The sequence below is a fragment of the Sus scrofa genome, chromosome 1, assembly GCF_054392235.1.
Source record: "Sus scrofa isolate SSC_HxYL_T2T_F1_AM1 chromosome 1, Sscrofa_HxYL_maternal_Yorkshire_Landrace_v2.0, whole genome shotgun sequence".
Classification (NCBI taxonomy): Eukaryota; Metazoa; Chordata; class Mammalia; order Artiodactyla; family Suidae; genus Sus; species Sus scrofa.
In genome coordinates, this window is record NC_139383.1 from 176,038,518 (window position 1) to 176,061,120 (window position 22,603).

General features: G+C 36.8%; 2 protein-coding genes across 20 annotated transcripts in view; one reads left to right on the top strand and one right to left on the bottom strand.

Moving 5' to 3' along the window:
- AAGAB (alpha and gamma adaptin binding protein) overlaps positions 1–22,603 on the bottom strand; it is a 308,159-nt gene that overhangs the window by 98,676 nt on the left and 186,880 nt on the right. The gene's annotated exons all lie outside the window — the stretch shown is intronic.
- The window catches only part of IQCH (IQ motif containing H), a 237,670-nt gene that overhangs the window by 35,490 nt on the left and 179,577 nt on the right, over positions 1–22,603 (top strand). For all 17 annotated transcript variants that reach the window (XR_014817110.1, XM_084978737.1, XM_084978733.1 and 14 more), the window contains one exon: positions 4,419–4,535. Coding sequence is in view for 16 of the 17 variants with exons in the window: in XM_084978737.1 (XP_084834863.1) it covers positions 4,419–4,535 (117 nt within the window). In the remaining variant the exon portion in view is untranslated. The remainder of the gene's footprint in view (positions 1–4,418; positions 4,536–22,603) is intronic.

Sequence of the window (22,603 nt, forward strand, 5' to 3'; positions counted from 1 at the left end):
TGCACCTTCAGAGAGACAAGCCGGATCATTACCCATTGTGACACAGTGGGAGCTCCTCAATTTTAAAGGTTATACTCTGGAAGTTCCCATGTAGCATAGAGGGTTAAGGATCCGGTATTGCTACAGCTGTGGTGCAGGCCACAACTGTGATGTGGGTTTGATCCCAGGCCCAGGAACTTCCATATGCCATGGTTGTGACCAAAATAAAAAATTAAAAATAAAGGTTGTGCTCCAGTTATAGTTATTGTAAAATACTGACTATATTCCCTGTGTTGTACAATATCACACATTGCATTTGTATCTCATTTTATCTATAAAAATTTCCTTTACTAAAAGTCACTTACACATAACATTGCAAACAAACTATACTTAAATAAAAATTTTTTTGTCACTCATTAAAAAAACCAGGTTCATTTGTCATGTCATATAGGTTCTCCACTCCCCTTAGTCTAGATTTAGCTGACTGCAATCTCACAGTGACATTTTACATGTTCCTCTGTTCATACTATTTCTTATAAACAAGTATTTTTATCTAGACGCTTGATCAGATTCAGGTAATATCTTTTTGGGGGGAATACTGTATAGCTGGTACTGTATACTTCCTTTTATAGCATATCAAGAGGCAATTTCTTTTTTCTCTTTTAATTATGTTAAGAATGATCAGTGAGTCTGAGTGTTACAATCTTGAGCTATCATATATCAAGTTACCCACCACTTTTCACCCAATGACTTTAGCAAAAAACTAATGTTTACCTAACTAATTATTTCATTAGTGACTGCAAAGTGGCAATTTTGTAACTCTGTCCTTCCCTCTGCATTTATTAGCTTATCTGAAGAACTTTCCCTTAGCAACTCTTTAATGAATCTGAAAAGGAGTGAAAGGAAAAGCAGGATAAATGTATGATTCTTCCTTTTGTATCTTTACTTTCAGATTATTAATTGTATCAAATTGGTTTTTGGGAGGGGAAGATATTATTAAGATGTCATGGATTTTTACATACTTGAAATATTTCAAAGCACTGCAGTATTATTTGGGGGTCTGTAGGATTCTGAGTAGGATCCTGAGTAGTACCTTATCACTTGTGAGATACTTAACACACATTAGTCACTTATAGCTCATAACAGCCCCATGGATGTAGGTATTACAAATAAAAAATCAAGCTCACATAGCTTGGACTAGGACTTGGTATCTATTGCTCTTTCCATTAAATATAATAATGGTTGAAACAATCAGTGTTCAGGGTGATTGGATTCTTTCTTTTTTTCTATTTTCTAGTTTTGAGATTAAACAGCAGACATCTTTAACCAGTGGGAACATGTTATTAAGCAATATACACTTTAGAAGGCATTACTTGTAGCAAACACTGTTGAGAATAATGTTATGCTGATAATACTGTAACTTAGTAAATAGCTTGTCTCAACTTTGTTTGTGAAGCATTTCAATTTTGATTACTCTGTGTGGGATCTACTTCTCAGAAATATGTCATTTTATGGTCTGCCCATGTCTGGGGAGCTGGCATTACACGCTGCCTAGTGTTTTTAATTCAGAACTTCTTCTAAAAGAAACCTTAGCCTCTTATGTTCAAGCCCTAGTTTTAATAGCATAAGCTATTTCCTTATATCGCTTTGTGGGCATAGTAATAAAATAAATACCACAAAATCACTGATGAGATGAAAATTGAGCTCCCTGCTTCTGTGCAGCCATGTAGGTAAAACAGTAATTGGCTCTGATAATAACTTTTGTTCTTACAAACCAAAGTCTAAATGAGAGTCACATTTGATATATTTGCTTGTAATTACTATCAAAAGGAGAGAATACAAAGTTTAGATTGTTTAGTGACTCAAGATAGATTAAATAAATTGCTGTCTTTTCTTGAACAATTTAAGAAAATTTTTTGAAATTATTTCCGATATTTATCATACTGTTGGTAACAAATGATCATCTTCCAGAGCATGCTTTTATGCTTAATGGAATGATTGATACTGTTTTTTGTTTTTTAAAGTCTGTAATTGTTTTTCTCAAAAAATCTTATTACTTAGTCTGATAATGCAACTTATGCTCATAAATATTTTTCTATACATCTCTATAGATGGTTTGTAAGACAAATTTAAGTTATATATGCATAGAGTAGTGATTTTCAGTGAAACCATTAGATATATTTAAATGCAGACTCAATATTTTTAAAAGGAGAATTAAATCACATGTGCTACCTACTAGTGTTTTTGGTATACACATATTGGGTGTCAAAAGAGTAAATATTAGAATATTAATGATTTTAAGGGATCTTTTTGTTGCTTTAAAAGCTAATATAAAAGCTAATATAGATTTCCTGTCACAACTGGTCATTTCTGTTGGACTCTGATATGCATTTTGATTTTTTTCCAGAAATATCTGTGTCCAGTGTCACAGAATTGTAAAAATGAAGAAAACAACTAAATTTTAATGCTATTTTAACAATGATTCTATATTCGATCATTTCCTTTCTACACCAGTCCTATAACCACACAAGTTGATGGAGCATAATAAAACTAAGAAAACTGCTATGGTCCACTGAACCAATGATCCCAGCATTAAAAAGTTCAAACAAAGCTTAGACATGATAGATGAAGCTATTATCATCAATTGTAAAAACACCCTACACACATTTAAAAAACGCCCTAATTACAGAAGTCAATATAATACATATTAGTAATTTCCCGACCCTTGGTAGAATGGAAATTATTCTGAAAGTTTAATTAAGAAGGAAAAAATTATGTTCAGGTATTAATTTCAATAAAAGAGGCACTCAGCTTCCATGCAAAAACCCTGGAGTAGTGCTGTAAGTGTGGGTTACTCACAGAAGGAAAGCCATTTATACTTAGGCACTACAGTACTTTTGTCACCACATGTACTTTAAGAAGGTAAGAGCTGTGCCTTATTTGCAACCTGTGCCCCTGCATGGGTTAAATAAAATGCATAGCTGAGTGAAGTAATTTGAAGATTTGGTTTAAAAAACTGCCTTTAAAAAAAAATAAAAGATTTGGAGGCTGTGTTAAGAAACAACTTATCTAGATAGCATGTATCCCATAGGAGTGTTTTAGTAGTCTCCCTTTTCACTTCGACCTCAGGCACAGGCTATTTATGAATGCTTATAGTCAAAGAAAGTGCTATTTCATGAGTCCGTCTGTCTGGTTCCTATAACTATGTTAACAATTATATCAGATCACCCTCAGAACTAAGACACTGAATTGAAAGGAAATCAGTGTTTCCAGTTGCTCACAACACCTTCTTTTAAAAATGTCACAAAGGCATTGATTCCATTTATCTGAAATGCCCAGGGTGAGCACGTCCAAGAGAAAGAAAGCTGATTAGTGGTTGCTGGGCTCTGGGAGGAGGCAAGAATAAGCAGTGACTGTAATACATACGAGGTTTCTTTTTAGGGTAATGAAAATGTTCCAGAACTAAGGTAGGGGTGACAGTCGTACAACATTGTGAATACCCTAGAACCCACTTAATTTGAAAGTCACAAAAGCCTTCAGAAACTGTTGATACTACCACATTCCTTAAGTGTCAATTGACTGTTTAGCCTCAAATCATAGAATGCCAAACTGGGGAGGGAGGGACTGGGGGAGTTGATAGTTCTTCAAGAGACTAAGTCTAACTCCACATTTTGCAAGTAAAGAAACTGGCTTCCACAATGGGGAAATGATTTACCCAAAGTCCCATGCAGGCAGTCCGGGGTTGAGCAAGACTGGAACTGAGGTCACCTATCGGCTGGTGCCCCTTCCCTCCACCACCGTGCTCCCTACTCCGGTGGTTTGTATTTAAGCATCTCAGCAGTAACTCATTTGAATTGTTTTAAATGAGGAACACATGGTTCAAATGAGATGTGCTTATTTTTTTAATGAAAAATGTATCATACATTTTCCCTATAGATAGCAAACTCTCTTTGAAGGAGTTGATAAGTTTGCTGTGGTAAATTTAGCAAGTCCACACTGAGACTTACCTGTAAATGTCCCTTGAGGAAAGTGGCCACATTAACAGACCAAGGGAGCCCTCTACCTGTGTAGCTGTAGTATAGATTTCATTGGCAAAATTCTTGATGTGAAAAGCTAAAAATATATCAAGACCAGGTATTCTATCCTTTGTCCACCTTGGTTGGCTTCTAGCATTATTTTTGAGAAAATGAATGGGTCCGAGGATGGATTTTTACGAGTAATAGGATACATAGAGGAAATTCTGCAGAAAATTCCTTTTCTGTGAATAGAAGACTAATCAGTCACCTAAATAAAAACCCAAATATATATGCATTTTCTTCCAGTGAGAATTACATTAAAATAATTATTCTCAAAGAACTTTATACTCCTTTGAGGATATAAAATGTTAGTAAGCATTTTTGTTCTTCCAGCATGAAAGTTTCATTGTTTCTTTGTTTCAGCAAAAGATAGGGTTGAATGTGAAAATCATGCAGGATCCTGAAAACATCCACCACAGAGCTGCTGTAAATGCGACCTATGGAATCAGTTTGCCATATATCAATCAGAGAAAAGCATGTGTAAGTAATAAGTCGTTTTAATAAGCTTTTTTTTTTTTTAGAACTGAGTCACTTTAGTATAAGATATAATGTAGATTTTAAGTGAGAATTTTGATCCTTTTGTACTTAGAATTATTTGGAAATGAAATGGAGTGGCTTTCATTCTGTTTATGATTAGAAATAATTATGAAAATGTAAACCTCTTTTTAAGAGATCTACTTATAGCTCATTCAAATTTCTCTATTTTATCTGATATCCCTAAATAACCTAGTTCTATAATTTTAACAAGAGGAAGTAATTTAGCAACAAAAAGCATACAGAGATAATAAATATTTTATTTCTTGTCTAGGATCCCACTAGAAAAACAACAGCAAAGCATGAGCTTCAATGGTGTATACTCATACAATATGCAAAATTGTAAGAACATTATTCTAAATCTGAAGAAAGCAGAGATTAATCTTTTATGTCAGCAAAATGATGAACAGGAAAAATAATGACACAGAGACTGACATTAAAGGGTCCAGGGTCTGTGCCTATTTTGCCACGGACTTGCTGCTAAGTGTCCCAAAGCAAGGACTGTACTCTTTCTGTGTTGCAGGGTTTTCTTAGGAGAATCAAAAGTAATGCTACATTTTAATTGGAAAATTATTTTGAGATCATTTTTAATACTGAAAACAATTACTGAAGTGATATCTATACATTTTTAAATATATCTTTTTCAACCTTTGGCCTCTGTCAAAAGCTCTTAAATGTATCCTTTGGTGAAATCAAAACTAAAAACAAGATTAATTTTAGAACTAAGTTACAAAACCATTTCTAACCAGCAAATAGTCTTTAGATTAATCTTCCAAATTTCCTACATAGACATTTTCAACTGCCTACACTTCATTCATGTAACCCTGAAATATATTTTTAGTTTCTTTATATGTGCTTTATGTTATTCTAACAGGCTTGGTTTAAGAGCACTTTATCATAGAAATACTTTTATAGCTGAAGAAATAGCCAGAAAGTTAGATATTTTTATTCCTGCTGAAACTTTATTTAAAATGTCACTGTGAATAATGTGAAAGAGTTTTTATCTGCTTCCCGTGAGCCCAAAGCCCTTGAAATAAAAATATTATTTCTCTGGCTGTACAGACAGAAGCAGATTTCTCTTTTGTTGTTGTTGGTTTTCGCTTTCAACCTAGAATTAATATTGGCTTAGCTGGTGGAGCGCTGAGGCTTTGTAGCCCAAGGCAATGGCAGCATTTCATGTAAACTTTTTCTGATGAGTATTGAAGTTTAAAAAGGCATACCTCTAGATTTAGAGGGGATTAAGCTTTGCTTTAATGAATTTGAGTAAAGATTCTGAAATAAAGAGGGAAGTCAAAATTATATATGAACTCTGGGTCAGAATCTTAATCATTTATTGTACATTTTTCCAAATTCCCCAACAGGATGAATGCCTTGGATATTGTGCCCCTGTCCTCTGAACACAGAGGACCAAATCCCAAAGAAAGCACTTGGCCTTGTATGACATACAGAAAATTTATACTCATTTATTGTATTTAAGATTTTTTTCTCCCCACAACTTGACTCCATAAAAATCTACACCAGAGCACTTTAAAAATGCATGTACATTACAAACTATTGGCACTTCAATCAGAATAGTTGACGCTATCATTTTATGTTGATATATGTGCATATGACGGTACTAACTGAAAAGCAGTATTTTCATTTTAGATTTGTAAAACAGAAAAATTGTGCAAAAGGTCTTATGAAAGAAATATTTCAGTTTTTGGTTTTAAACATCGTATAGACTATTTGGGAATAAATACATTTGTGATTTGCCACTTATAAAAATGTTTTTGAAAGCACTTACCCAAACTGAAGCAATGTGTCTAGAGCCATGATGTATAGTTAATTAGAAAGGCAGCATCAGGGCTAATGGCTTTTTAGAACTACTCTAAACACTCAAAGGGGATTATTATTTGGCTGCCGAGGGCCATGTGTTTCCTTACTTCTTATGAAACTTAAACAGCTTGTCAAAAGCCTGCAAATAATCTTAGACATTTTTGACAGAGCAAATTTGAATTTGTTGCTAATTTACATGACTAGTTCCCAGAAACTGGTGTTTTCTACATTTCATGAAGAGGTGTATCCTTTCTGTTAATAATGGACTGATGCAAAGATTTTAGTACACTGAAAACACACATACTCCAGATATACACACAAACACAACTGCCTTCAGAGTTGTATATCCTGTAACTCTCTCATGTAAAATCAATTTATAAAAAAAGCATTAAAAGTGAAAGTCACTGATTTTTCAATACCTTAAATTTACCAAATTAAAAACAAAACAAAACACAAAACCCTCTAATATGCTTTTGAGTAGAACCTTATTGGTTTGGAGAGGCAAGAAGAAATCCCTGATACTGTTCACACTTACTCACTGACATTTAGCTCCAGTTAGACTTTCTAATGCAATGCATTAAAACATCTACAGAAAATTTGACTTTGATTTATTTTTTAAAATAAGAAGGGTTTCTTAAAAGGCTTGAAACATGTATCTGTTACCATGAATTTTAAAAGAACGATTATGAATGCATAACAAAATAGCCAAACAAAACATTGCTTTGAATTGCTGCACAAATAACTCTGATTATAACTGTTATGACCTAGAAAAGAATCATAAAAATATTTTTCTTTTTGGCAACATATGAGTTGCTGTAGAATTATACCAGTCCTTTGGTCCCACTTTCCAAATAAATAAATATATAATGCAATGTAAACTTAGAATCTTTTATTTATTCATGAGGTTGAATTTAATACTATTATGATTTCTAGATTTTATGAGTCATATGTTATGCAGTGTTTTTCACTAACTTAGTTGGGTAGCAACCACACTTCACAAATCATAGCTTCATTCTTTACTGTTTCACTTGGGGTGTACGTAGTAATCTCTCCCACTGAAACCACATTCATTTCTGAAATGATAAAGTAATGGAAAGTGAGGCAATTGTGTTAATGTCAAATGATTAGAAGATGCACCAGAAGTAAGGGGTGGGGGTAAGTCGGGCCGCTGGGGGGTGGGGGGAGGCAGGGAGAAGGACAATTTCAAAACATGATTGTTTTTTAAGCCCACGCATATGGCCACAATTACAGTCACCACATAATTTGGCAACGGTAGCAGAATTAGATTTAAACAAATTGATGTTACACTGCAGTAATTCAGAATGAGCTTGTTGCATTTATAAACCATAACAAGAAGCAGAGTGAATTAATAAACCCTTCTTGTCACTAAAAATAAAAAAGGGAATAATTGCTGAGATGGAGTTAACAGATGACTAGAGTCAGCATCCTTTCAGCCTAGATATGGGAAAGTGAAGGTCACCCCCATCTCAGATGACAAAGAGGGAACATTTTGTTGGTAAACAAATTAATCTTTTGAAAGGTCACCATTTGTTTTAAGTTTTTATCCAGTTCTTGTCATCTGGAATCAGAGATTGACTGTCATTTCACTAGGCAGGGGTGCAGTTGAAGCAGACAAAGCTGCTTCTGTACATATCAGCATTCCTTGACAAAACTCAGTGCCTGATTGTGATGCTATGGGCTGCTGGTTTACAGCTGTCTCTGGACAAGAATGGAGGCCCACCCCTGAATTCCAATAAGATGGGCCTGCATATTCCGCCTGCTGTAAGCTGGCCCTCTGCCCACAAGTAAAATGTATTGTAGTTCAAGCCAGCAATTATCTCTCTTACTTCCTTCTGTGCTGCTTCTGTTCCTTTTTTCCAAAAACAGATGTGGGTATTCACTCAAGTTCTGCATCTATTCTATCTCACACCTGCCAGGGCAGAATTCTGACAGAGGTAGGGTTTGAGGGAGCCAGCTGACAACAATCAGACGTAATTTCTCTGAGAGCAGTTTCAAAAGAAAATGTTGATTTTTCAGGAAATGTGGAGTCAGCATCTTGGTCCCCCTCCCTTTTCCCAGGAGCATTTGGTAAATTAAATTAGTTGAACAAAAGGAAATAGCTTTAAAGACATTCAGAAATGCCATATCCTATTTATGACACACAATCATTACCCCAGGACTGTGATGGCATATACAACATCCCCACTTCTGTCATTAAAGAGAGCTTCCTCTTCAGGTTGCTTAGAAAGGATTTTCAAGAAAACAGTGATTTTTCATGTTTTTCTTGACTCATAGCCTATGAAATAGACTCCACCAACACGGTAGTGGTGGTGGCAGTAGAAGTGGTGGTGTATTGCTTTCGAATATTGCTGCTTTTGAGAATTTGAGTTCTTCCTTGGTTTGGAGTGCTGGGAAAGCTGAAGAAAATGATTTCACAAACGTCACGAGCTCACGTCCAGTTCTCTCACAGAAGTTCATTACTTTGCGAGAGGCAACTCAAGGCCATACCCTCATCAGATAACACTAGTGAAAAATCTCATTGTAGTGAGTTCTCTAACTTCTTGAGAAGGCTTATTTCTCGAGTTTCCGTGCTGAGACCTTGCATGCATTCCTAAACCAACCCCAAGCCAAACTCCAACCACTTTCTAGCTCTGAGCATAGTGATTCTAGGTCTCACTGCCTGGTGCAGATTCTTCTTAGAAGGGGAACCTCCCTGAAACAGCCTCCATTTCCTCATGTGTAAAATGTCCATACAAGAGTATGGACTTGTACTGAGATTTAAATGAGATAATCTGAAGCATTTACCAAATAAGTGCTCTGGAAATAAGGGACTATTGGCAATTTTCACATATTGTATTATGTCATGTTTTATACTGTCCTTTAAAGCTTACATTATTATAGGGGTCGAGGGGGAGAACCAAAGTATTACCAAGGTCCCTTCCAGGGATTCTGTTTAATATTTCATGAGATAATGCCTTCTTTCCCATACCAATATGAGGATAGAGACCCTGTAATCTGGTCTATGTGTTTTTCACATCCCCCACTGCACCAAGCAGTGTTTTACACATAATAGGAGAGGACTAAAATGGTCTCATCCATCCAATCCCTGCACTGAAGCTTATTACCTGATGGCGTCTAGATGTGAAGAAGTGGTTTTGCTGGTCCTCAGTAGGCTAGCGGCATAGGGCATCCTCCCACTGGGCCATCTGATAATGGAGTTTACCTAGTGAAACACCCTTGTTCCTGGATTCTTGTAACAGCCTGGCCAGTAACTAACTGTTTCCAGAAGCAAGTTACTCTAGTTCACTCATCTTTAGTTTCCTGGTGGGTAAAATGGGGAGGCTAGATGGGAGGGGGTTTGGGGTAGTAGGAAGGGTTTGGAGTTCAATGGTTCAGAATTTGAGTTCTACCTGCCATTTTCCAATTGTGTGACCCTAGGTTAGCAAATTAACATCTCAGGTCCTGCATTTCCTCTTTTGTAAAATCAGGATAATAGGTGAGGCTGTTGGGGGATTACAGATATTAACTTTGCTGGCACAAAATAGTTGCCCAATAAGGTTGTGTCTTTCTGGAAAATTAATGAATATTAAGAATCTCTTATTTCCTCTCCCTTTCTCACAACTTTTAAAAAATTTTTTACTGATGTATGGTTGATTAACAATGTTGTGTTAATTTCTGTACAGAAAGTGTACATATTCTTTTTCATTATGGTTCACCACCATTTTTCACACCTTTGTGTCCAGAAAGGGATCTGATTTGGCTCCTTTCATGCTCCAGTATAAATGAATAATAAAGTTTAATGCTATGTATGGGTTTCAAATTGTTGTGAGAATTCCAGAGAGTTTAAGGGAGTCTGCAATTATTTCATTCATATTTCATTTTTATATTAAATATTTAAACTATTTTGAAGTGTAATACAGAATAATACATACATACTTAAGTTGGATACCAATCTTTTTTTGATTGTGCCTGTGACATGCAGAAGTTTCTGGGCCAGACATCGAACTCATGCCACAGCAGTGAGCTGAGTCGCTGCAGTGACAACATCAGATCCTTAATCCACTGAGCCACATGGGAATTCCTAGATACCAAATTTTAATGCATTATATACCATTAATGTTAACTGGTGCTGTCTGGTTAACTCCATGAGCATGTGGGCACACACACATATGCATGCATGCACGCACATATGTGTGTGTGTGTGTGTGTGTGTGTGTGTGTGCATGTACATTTGAATTTCTTATAAGGGTGTTTGTTTTTATTAGATAGGGTTTATTTTTGTATTAGTCCTATTTTGAAATGCATGTCTGTTCAATACACTCCAATAATAATCATACAAGATAAATAAGTGAAGGTTAAATGAGCTAATATATGTCAAGGTCTTAAAGCAGTGCCTAGCCCCAGGTAAGCATTCCCTAAACATTAACTGGTATTAGTATTACATACAACACCTGTGTGCTCCTATCTATTAAAAGCCAGGCAAGCACATGGTTAGCACAATGTAATAGTTGTCCAGTTACACTAATGCATGTTGCATCATGATAATACAGCATTATAAATTGTTTTGCTGCTCATTTTTAGGTTAGGGTGGTTCTTACCTGATTCAAAATGTGCTACACAATCTTTGTTTGGCATTGCAGGATTGCGATGTTACTGTGTTTACACCTGCACACAAAAGGTCAGCAATAAAGCATCATCTTAAAATTTGGACTCAACATGCAAAACAAAATGAGATTGTTTTGAAACTGAGTGAATATCTGAAAAAGAAGTATGCTGAGATATCTGAAAATCTATTTAAATGGGATGTGATGAACATTTAAAAATGCCACATGGCGCATTTGAAAAGCACATTTGGTCACTCAACTCTTCAATAATAATAGTCCTCACTAGGTATGCCAGACATTCTGCTAAGTGCTCTATGTACACTGTCTTATTTCACCCTTTCACCTATAAAATAGATGCTATTTTTGTAATCATGTTACACATGAGGAAAGTGAGACTAAGATTAAGCTACTTGCGTAAGGTTATAAAGTAAGTAGGGCATTCAGGATTCAAATTATTTACAAATCTACTTGTCAAATCTCCCCAAATTAAGTACTTATCAACTAATCCTTAATAAGTAAAGCATATGAGCAGTTGTTAAATATTATTAGTGATTCTACTTTGAAACAAAAAATTCCTACTACTCTTTAAATTTCTGGATTTTTTTCATTTTTGGACGTCTCACAGCATTTGGTGTTCCCGGAACAGAAATCAGATCTGAGCTGCAGTAGCAACCTAAGCTTCAGCTGCAGCAACACCGGATCCTTAACCCAGTATCCCAGGTTGGGGATCAAACATGCAAACCAGTGCTCCCGAGACGCCTCCAGTCCCACTGCACTGCATGAACTCCTGGATCATTTTAATTGAGGAAAATCCTGAAATTATAAATGCCATAACAAACTGTTAGCTATTTGAAATTATTTATCTACTTTTGTCAGGATTTTCCGCCATCTTGTCAGACAAAATACAGTACAGAAATAAGGTATATGCTATGATGAAAGTAGATTAGAGCTATTATCTATAACTCTTGATTTTATAATTTGTCTTTATCAAAATAGCCTGCTTCTGGAGTTCCCTGTTGTCCTCATAGTTAGAGAATCTGGCATTGTCACTACTGTGGCTCATGGTTTGATTCCTGGCATGGGAACTTCTGCATGCCACGGGCACAGCACCCCCCCCCCCAATATAGCCTGTTTCCAATGTTGATTTATATGTAAATGCACATAAATATATATGTATTCTCATTTATGTATAACACAACATATAATATTACACTAAATTTGTATAAAACTTGCATTTATTTACATACCAGCATTCTATTTAAGATTGCATTTGAAAAAATAGTGTCTACTGCTGAAAATAAATTTGAAAATCTTTGGCATATAGGGTATTACCTCTCCCATGGGTTTTGCTTTTTAACAAGAATAAGTCCTCTATTTAATTAAACCAAAGGAGTTAGACTCTGTTAAGGGACTTCAAGCGTGAGTGGACAGAGAGAAGAGGGATTTGGGGGATGCAAGAAGAGAGACTTTGCACTGCCCTAGACTCATCCCAGGTCAGCAGTCACCTGCTAATTAACTAGTCCTGCCCCCTGATGTGATCTAATGTCCTTGCACTTTGTGACATGGGCTTTGGACTTGAGTTTTCATGTTTGTTTGACTTCATACTAAGAGGTTGTATTTCTAACCTCATAATTCCACTTTGAAAATATAAGTAGATGGAAGAGCCTGAGTCAGCTCTCTGATAGGTTTAATACACAAGGGTTACATAGATAGAACTGTATCTCAATATAATTGGTTTCTAATGTATATTATTTTATGAATTTATAAAAACATTATTCTAAGAAAGGATCCATAGCCTCCACCAGACTTCCAGAGGGGTTCATGACACCCCCCAAAAGTTAGAATTCTCTGCAATTGATCTTCTTTGCTTTCTTGCAAACATCTAGCATGGAGCAAAGTATGCATCAAAACGGGGAAGTACCCTAAAACTCTGTATTCTTTATGGATGAAATTGCCACTTCTCTTTGTTGATGGTGAACCACCCGTAAATGGCTATGTCTAGACTGCCACTCCACATTTTCATAAGAGTTACATCTTCATGAGTAAAAACATAAAACTTCATGTTTTTATCTAACGACTGTTGCTTTTTTCATTGCAAAGAGGAAAGTAGAACAGTTACAAAAGTGGTAATGCTTGCAACATTACAGTAAGTGGTCTGTTTAAAATGAAGCAAAGGAAAAATACTTTAGCAAGGAGCACAACAGTATTAGCCACAAGAGAAATGGGCCTAATAGAATTGTTTTTCTCATGACCCAGGTTAATTATCTCCTGAGAGGTACTTGAGATGAATAAGTACTATTGCTGTGTTCTCCAATATTCTAACCCATTGTACCTTAAACTGTACTTGAAATCAAGTATGCATTCCTAGCCTTTTAAAACCTCTATGGTGGAAGTAAGTACCCATAGATGACAGTGATTCGTCGTGTACTTCCTTTAAAAGCACAGCTTCTGAATCAGAATGTATAATATAAGCCCAGGAGATCCTTCTCATCAGACTATAAAATTGGGATACTAGAGGCCACTAAAATGCTTGATTTATATAGTCTTCTCATTCCCATCTCCATCTCCAATGATAGTCTGAATACATCTGTTTATAGTTGGTAACTAGAGGTCTGAAGGCAACCATGCACACTCTTAGTTCTGAAAATATGGATGTTTCCAAACTTATCATCTGTTTGTATTAAATGAGGAAAAAGCGGGAAAGTATTCATTTGATAGACTTTTCCTTCCTGACCTTCTCCCTCTTTTGCAAGAAGTAAAAACCCTAAGGGAGGAGTTCCTATTGTGGCACAGCGGAAACGAATCTGACTAGTAACCATGAGGTTGTGGGTTCCATCCCTGGCCTCGCTCAGTGGGTTAAGGATGCGGTGTTGCCATGAGCTGTGGCGTAGGTCGCAGACGCAGCTCAGATCCTGTGTTGCTGTGTCTATGGCATAGGCTGGCGGCTATAGCTCCAATTGGACCCCTAGCCTGGGAAATCCATATGCCGAGGGTGAGGCCATAAAAAGCAAGAGAAAAAACAAAACAAAACAAACAAACAAACCCTAAGAGAATGTCCAAAGTGCTCTCATTTAGAACAGGAATCACAGAAGTCCTCTGAGGTCAAGCAGGTGATAACGGACTGAAATGACCAGGTGGGTCTACCTTACTAGGAGGCTGAACTGAGGAGACAGGCCCTCCCTACAGGAAATAGCTGCCTCAGCTCTAATCCCTTGGCCAGGTTTTCAGAAGAAGCTGGAAACTCACGTTCACATTTTTTGTGAAATCTCCTGATTGTTAAATATTTGTTCAGATAATTTAAAGTTCAAGGAAAGTAGTCTCTAGGCTATACTTGTCTTGCAGGTCAGCAATCTGCAGCTCAGAGCCCCCTAGAGTACTATTACTTGGGTGCAGCCCAGGGTGTAACGCTCGACTTTACAGAATTAGAGATTGATTTTGTTACAGTTGATCTATTTCTTGGGTGCAGCTAGACTCACAAGAGGCTGATGTATAAACTGGAACACTACTTTGTTCATTCTAAGGAGAGCTACAATGGCCAAACAAACCTGAATGGTCAAGTCAGCCTGATATGATGAACATATTGTATCCTTATTACAAAGCTACACAGAAAGCCCAGATAGAAGCCTGCTTAGTCAACAGGGAGACTGACTAAGGGTAATTAGTTGGACTATCTTCATGTGAACAGCATTGCACACTTATAGTCTGATGCATCCATCTGTGAAACTACTCCTGCCAAAGGGATATGAATGCATCCCTGTGAAGTGAGTGCTTTATGGGCACTGAGAAATTCTGACTCTCTGATTCAACTTTTTATCATAAATAACTATTGTCTGCTTGGACTTGACTATACGAAATTATGCTGCACTGTGCTGAGCTTCCGTGACCACATCTATCCCTGCAGAATGAGTGATGTTATTCCATGCTGCTGATTAAAAAAAGAGTGCTTGGAGAAATTGCTCCAGTTATACAATTAGTCAGTGGTAGAGCCCAGAATTCAAATCCAGGCCTCTCTGATAGAGAGTCTATGTTCTTAACCAGTGCCTTCCTCTTTACTAATTTCCTGGTATAAAAGACCATTCACCTTCAGCTGACATCCTCTTTCTTTGGTCACACTAAATAGACTAAATCCTATTTGGGGCCTAGGTCTTTTAAATCAACTCCTACGTAGATGGTCACACTGATCTTCTATTTTTCCAGTTTACACTCAGGGTTTGGGACAGGGGTGGGAGAACATCTCTACATTGTCACTACTCTATACGTCCTACTCAAGGCATTGTACTACCCAGAGGAGGAAAGAAATTCTGGCTGGAAGAAACAGAATATGTATGGAAGAAAAAGATAAGATAGGAGGTGAGGAAGATCCAGCCTATAAAGAAATGTATTCTTGGGGTATTTCCTGATGAGATACCCTGCTTCCCTTAGCCCATGTTTCCAAGCCACTAGTACCACTAGAGAAAAAGAGTTCTCCTTTCCCCTGCCTTGCTGATGAGAGGCCCAGAAATGTCCAGTGATTAGGTTCAATTGTATTAATAACTCATGAGAGTTTGCCTGGGGATCTAACCTGCTTAAGATGTTTCTAAGAAAACTCTTCTCTCAGTTTCAAAATATCATTTTCTGTTTCTAATTTGTTTATTTTTTACTGTTATTTCCCCCAACACACTTTTTTTCCCCGCTGTACAGCATGGGGACCCAGTTACACATACATGTATACATAATTTTTTCTCCCATTGTCGTGCTGCGTTGTAAGTATCTAGACATAGTTCTCCGTGCTACACAACAAAATCTCACTGTAAATCCATTCCATGAGCAATAGTTTGCATTCTATTTCTAATTTAAAGGGGCCAATCCTTATGAAAGGTTATCAGGAGAGGTTGTAAAGTGACAACAGGCAATCACCTCAGAGAGGTAGCTGACCACCAAGAAAACACTGTCGCAAGTTCCTCTTCACCTATTTAAAGAAGTACTTGATACCTAATGTTGGATTTGTTTAATATAACCACAATTTAGGGGAAAAGAGGATTGAGTCTTTCAGTGAAGGGTTTTCAAAACTGTACCATTTTCATTAGGGAATTATCATTTAACCTAAAACACTGAAATCTCAGGGGAAGTACCTGTCATCATCTTTCCAGAGTTGTTTTTTGTTTGTTTGTTTGTTTGTTTGTTTTATTTTATTTTTTTTTGCTTTTAAGGGCCATACCTGCGGCATATGGAGCTTTCCAGGCTAGGGGTCAAATGGGAGCTGTAGCTGCCAGCCTACACCACAGTCACAGCAACAGGATCCGAGCTGCATCTGTGACCTACACCACAGCTCAAGGCAATGCCGGATCCTTAACCCACTGAGCAAGGCCAGGGATCGAACCTGCAACCTCATGGTTCCCAGTCGGATTCGTTTCTGCTGCACCACGACGGGAACTCTCTTTCCAGAGTTTTGGATTTATTATTCCATTTACCAGTACTTTCAAGTGTAGGATCTAGATTTTGCTAGAGGGGAGGATATTTCCCTCACAACCTCCATGTTCTAATCTGGAGCATTTACAGGACACTTAGCTATTCTTCCAGGCATAGCTGCAATCTAAGCTGAAATGTATGCTCTGCTCAGGAAACTGCATGTTAAGTAATAGCACTTCTGAGTACTTCTCCGTGTTGGGCATGGTGTTAAGTACAATATAGACAGATTATCTCATGTAATCTCACAATAACCCTGTAAATTAAATACTATTGCTACTTTTATATTTGTGGAAACTGAGGCAAAGGTTGTTAAATAACCAGAGTCACACAGCTAAAAGTCAAAGAGTCATAATTCAAACTCAGACAGTCTGACTTCCAAGTTGGCATTCTTAATCCATATTCTATACTTCCCTACAGGTAGCTTTGAGGATGGAGATTTTGACTTGCATCTGAAGGGGAGATCAGAGACCCCACCAAAAATTGCTTCCCTGATGACCAAGAAATTTGTAGATAAATTTCTCTGCCTTGGTCTGGGAATAGAAATAAAAGCTCAAACTACTTAGTGAGAAGCTACATTAACTCAAGGATTAGAAGAAGAGCTGGTACTTTTTCTCCCTAGCAATACTGAAATATAGTTGATGGATCATACTGAGTAAGTTTAAGGTGTACAGTGCAACAATTAGATGTATATACTGTGAAATGATCATGACAATAAGGTTAGATAATACTTCTGTCACCTTACATGATTACCTTTTGTGTAAGTGTGTATGTAGTGAGAACATTTAAGATCGACTCTCCAGAGCTGGTACTTTTAACACGGAAACTTCCTCCAACTAGATTGTAAACCCCTTTGAGGCAGGGACCATATTTCCGACATCAAGTACAGTGCCTGATCTTTTTTTTTTTTTTTCAAGGCCACACCCACGACATATGGAAATTCCCAGGCTAGGGGTTGAAATGGAGCTGCAGCTGCCAGCCCACGCCACAGCCGCAGCAATGTGGGATCTGAGCCACATCTGCAACCTACACCACCACTCATGGCAATTGCCAGATTCTGAACCCGCATTCTCATGGATACTAGTCAGATTGGTTTCTGCGGCACCACAATGGGAACTCCAGTAAAAATTTACTTTTAATGTGTGTATATGGTTAATGACTTCGAATAACAACTTGTTAAGGAACTGTATAATTGAGTTAGGCTGTGTCAAGTTAAGTAATGAAGTATCATGTATCTCATTTGCCTACATTTGTAGAGCTCTCCTCTTTAGGGCCATAAAAATGTCTTCTCAGATCTCTTCAGGTAGAATTAATTTTCTCATGCCTAGATCATCGTTGCATGCTTTTAAAGTCTTTACAAGCTATGCCTTGAATTTACAAAGCAGAGTCAAAGAACATTTGAATAAATAAAAGGATATATCATACTTGAAAAGGAGAAATGATTATAATAAAAATGCCAGTTCTTTCCAAATTAATCTTTATATCTAATGTAATTCCAATCAAAAATTTTATGGGTTTTATTTGGTTTGCATGGAATATTAATTATTTTCAACTTGCTAGTGTTCATCATCTTAAAAAGTAAATGAGCAGAGGGTTCTTTTTTTTTTTTCCTAAAGAAGATTAATGAAGGTGAACTTTTCATATTTCTTATTAAAATATGATGTAACTGGGAGTTCCCATCATGGCTCAGCAGTAACAAACCCGACTAGTATCCATGAGAAAGTGGGTTTGACCTCTGGCCTGGCTCAGTGGGTTAAGGATCTGGCACTGCCATGAGCTGTGGTATAGCTCACAGATGTGGCTCAGATCTGCGTTGCTGTGGCTGTGGTGAAGGCCCCCAGCTACAGCTCCATTTCCAGCCATAGCCTGGGAACGTCTATATGCCACAGGTGTGGCCCTAAAAAGACAACAAACAAACAAACAAAACATGATCTAATTGAAGTAATTATTATAGCATCCTATGGGCACAAAAATTAACAGATGGATCAATGGAATAAAAGAATTGAGGATAGATATTGATTTTAGTATAAAAATAACTTAAAATGTAATGAAGGTGTCACTGCAAGTCAGTAGGAAAGGGAAGACCTGTTAGATGGTCTTCTAACAGGTCATTTGGGTAAATATTTGGGGGAAAAGCATTAAGTTAATCCTAACCTTACAGTCTTTACAAAAGGAAACTCCAGATGGATTAAAGTAAAATTTTATATATAAAAAAAGAAAGAAAACCAAGAAAAGAACTATTTTTCAAGTTAGTTAAAGGAAGAGTTTAAAAAAATGGAAGTATAGTTGATTTATAACATGTTAATTTCTGGTGTACAGCAAAGTGATTCTCTATATATTCCTTTTTAGATTATTTTCCATTATAGGTTATTATAAGATGATTGAATATGGTTCTGTGTGCTATACAGTAGGGCCTTGTTGTTTATCTCTTTTATGTGGTGTTTATGTGTTAATACCAAGCTCTTAATTTACCCCTCCCACACTTTACCCCTTTGGTAACCATAAGTTTCTTTCCTAGGTCTGTGCATCTATTTCTGTCTTATAAATAAGTTCATTTGTACCACTTTTTTAGATTCCACATATAAGCAATATCATATGACATTTGTCTTTCTTTGTCTGACTTCATTTAGTATGATAATCTCTAGGTCCATGTTGCTGCAAACGGCATTTATTTTGTTCTTTTTTATGGCTGAGTAATATCCCACTGTATAAATATACTGTATCTTCCTTATCCATTTATCTGTCAGTGAACATTTAGGTTGCTTCCATGTCTTGGCTATTGTAAATATGCTGCTTTGAACATTGGGCTGCATGTATATTATCGAATTTCAGTTTTCTCTGAATATATGCTCAGGAGTGGGATTGCAGGATCATATGGTAATTCTATTTTTAGTATTTTAAGGAACCTCCATATTGTTCTCCATAGTGGGTGCACCAATTTACACTCCTACCAACAGTGTAGGAGGGCTCCCTTTTCTCCACACCCTCTCTAGAATTTCCAATTTGTAGACTTTTTTTTTTTTTTTTTTTGTCTTTTTGCCATTTCTAGAGCCACTCCCGCGGGATATGGAGGTTCCCAGGCTAGAGGTCGAAGCGGAGCTGTAGCCGCTGACCTATGCCAGAGCCACAGCAATGTGGGATCCAAGCCACATCTGCAACCTACACCATAGCTCACAGCAATGCTGGATCCTTAACCCACCGAGCAAGGCCAGGGATCGAACCCACAACCTCATGGTTCCTAGTCGGATTCGTTAACCACTGCGCCACGATAACTCCCAATTTGTAGACCTTTTGATGAAGGGAAGATTTTTTTTTAAAAGCACTGTTAACCTCATACAATTTTAACAATCCTCATTATAAGAAAAGTTTAGCAAAAAGACAAAAAAAAGAAAAGTTTATGTTTACATTGGGCTCCAATCCTGGATTTGTCACTAACTTCTCTGTGATTTGGAGGCAAATTACTTATACTTCTTGGGACTTAGTTTGCTCATTTGTAAACTTAGGGAACTAGATCAAATAATCTCTAAGATATCACCCAGTTCTGACAATCAAAAATTCTGATTCTGATCGAAATCTCTTTCCTTTGATTCCATTCCTTTCCCATTTATGCCCATCAGTATAGGACATGTAAAACAGGAAGACAGATCAGGTAAAGCTGTTTTCTCTTCTGACTACAGAAGTAAAATTCACAGAACGTATTAAAAATGTTTTAATTTTCCACCACTGCATTTAACAAAGCATTTACTGATGATCTATTATGTACCTGACCCTGTCCCAATGACTTTTACATGTTATCACTTTAATACTCAGGGTGTATCAGAGAGATTACTCCCATTTTATAGACAAGAAACTCAGAATTATAGAGATAAAGATATATGACCATGTCATATAATTAACATGTGGCTAATTCAGAAATTAGGCCTATATTTTCTTGACAGTCTGATTCAGAGTTTAGGGAAATTATTCTAAGATAATTTGTGCAAAAAGTACAAACTCTTAACACACAGACATACACATGGTTTTAAGGTGATCTAATTTTTTAAAAATCGGCTTCTTCACTAAATGAATAATATTATATTTTTAAATGAACCTAAGACTTAAAAATACCTGAACTTGGAGTTCCTGCCGTGGCTCAATGGTTAACGAATCTGACTAGGAACCATGAGGTTGCAGGTTCGATCCCTGGCCTTGCTCAGTGGGTTAAGGATCCGGTGTTGCCGTGAGCCGTGATGTAGGTCACAGATGCAGCTCGGATCCTGCGTTGCTGTGGCTCTGGCATAGGCTGGCAACTACAGCTCTGATTAGACCCCTAGCCTGGGAATCTCCATATGCCATGGGTGCAGTCCTAGAAAAGAAAAAACAAAACAAAACAAACAAAATACCTGAACTAGAAGCATTCCTAGACTGCTTTCAGGTTTGCTTAGGCATCTCTTCCATAGACTTTACTGATACAGCATAGAAATTATGGCAAAGCCCAGTGGAGTCATTGAAGTAAAAGTCCTAGTACTGTTCAGGAAGGGATGCCAAATTAAATAAAAAGAGCCCCAGCAGTTCTGTAGCTGTGTGCCAACCCAACTGCTGGTATGAGGTAAATGAGGACCAAACTTCTTTTCACTTGTGACCCCAGTCGGTATTTAAGCAAAAATGTCTAGAGACTGGCACACTGTTTTATAATAAGGGAATAAATAGCACTATCAAAAATAATTACAATAAATGATAAACTATTCACAAGGACTTTCTTAGATCTTAACTGAAAGGACTACAGTTTAAACTCATTGTCTCTCTGGAACTATATCCAATCACTTGTGATAAAACATGTTGGAGGATAATATGAAAAAAAGAATGTATGTATATGTATAACAGAGTCACATGGCTGTACAGCAGAAATTGACAGTACATTGTAAATCACCCACAATAAAAAATTTTTAAAAAACCTCATTGCTTCTCATGCAGTCCCTAATAAAGATTGAGGCAGTAGATTGTAAGCATCAATTTGTAATATATATAGCACTAAGTTTCCGTAAGAAAAAAAATATAGAGAGAAGGCAGAGGTACTACAGTGCTTTCCCTTCTGTGTCTTGTGACAAAGTTTGCATAGTGGTGTGGTATTTATATTCACCAACATGCAACAATCACAAGCATTAGCATACCAGAGGTTTCTGTTTGTTTTTTTGTTTTCTTGTATGAGATGTAAAGACATGCGGGTCAAACATCCCGTACTTATCATTTTCTGTTACTGTTCTAGATTTTTAAAATCTAGAGTGATTACTTTCCCAGATTTAAAAAATTTCCATTGGAATGCTACAAATAAACGCTGTTCAATATATAGAGAAAAATAGAAACAAGAAATAATTAGATTTTTATTTGTCAGTCTGAATCTATCAAGATATCCTGAGTCCACTGTGTTTCAAGGCTCCTTCAAAGAAAAGTTTTATGTAAAATCAAGTTATCACTTATATTTTTAACTTTGCAGGATGGTCTAAAATTAACAAATTACAGCAAGTACTCTTCTTGTTAGCTATGTCTTAATCCTTTGATCAGTTTTTTCCAAAATGCATTCCAAAGAATACTGGTTCCTTGGAATGTTAATAGATATTCCATGAAAGGAGAGTTCCATGGCCCGATAAAATTGGGGAACATGAGGTTAAAGAGAGACAGGCTGATTTTCATACCATTAGACCACCTGGAGTCACTAACATGCTGATGTACATTATGAATCTTTAGGAGGAGGGTGGCCGATGCCATTAGCAATGTTTCCCAAATATCCTTGGAACCTTCTTCTGCAGAATAGCTATAGAACCATATTCAGAGGAACATACTTTGGGAAATTTTGCTTAAGCACTGAATTTTATTTTAACTATTTTTAATGGAAAAAAATTTTAGAGGATATTACATATTTTCCTTCCTTAGTCACATTTTATTGGAATTTAATATTTTCTTGAGGGCTTTGAGGCCTCATAACAAACTCCACCTTTTTTTTCAGACGGGTACGGGGCTCTCACTCAGCCTACTTTATTGACGCTACAGGAGAGGACAAAATACAGCTCCCTAAGCCCCTCCCCTTCTTCAGGGAGTCTGGGATGGAAACTACAAACTCCACTTTTTAAAATGTGATGTGCTGTTCAGGGCCTGTAAAGCGTGCAGATA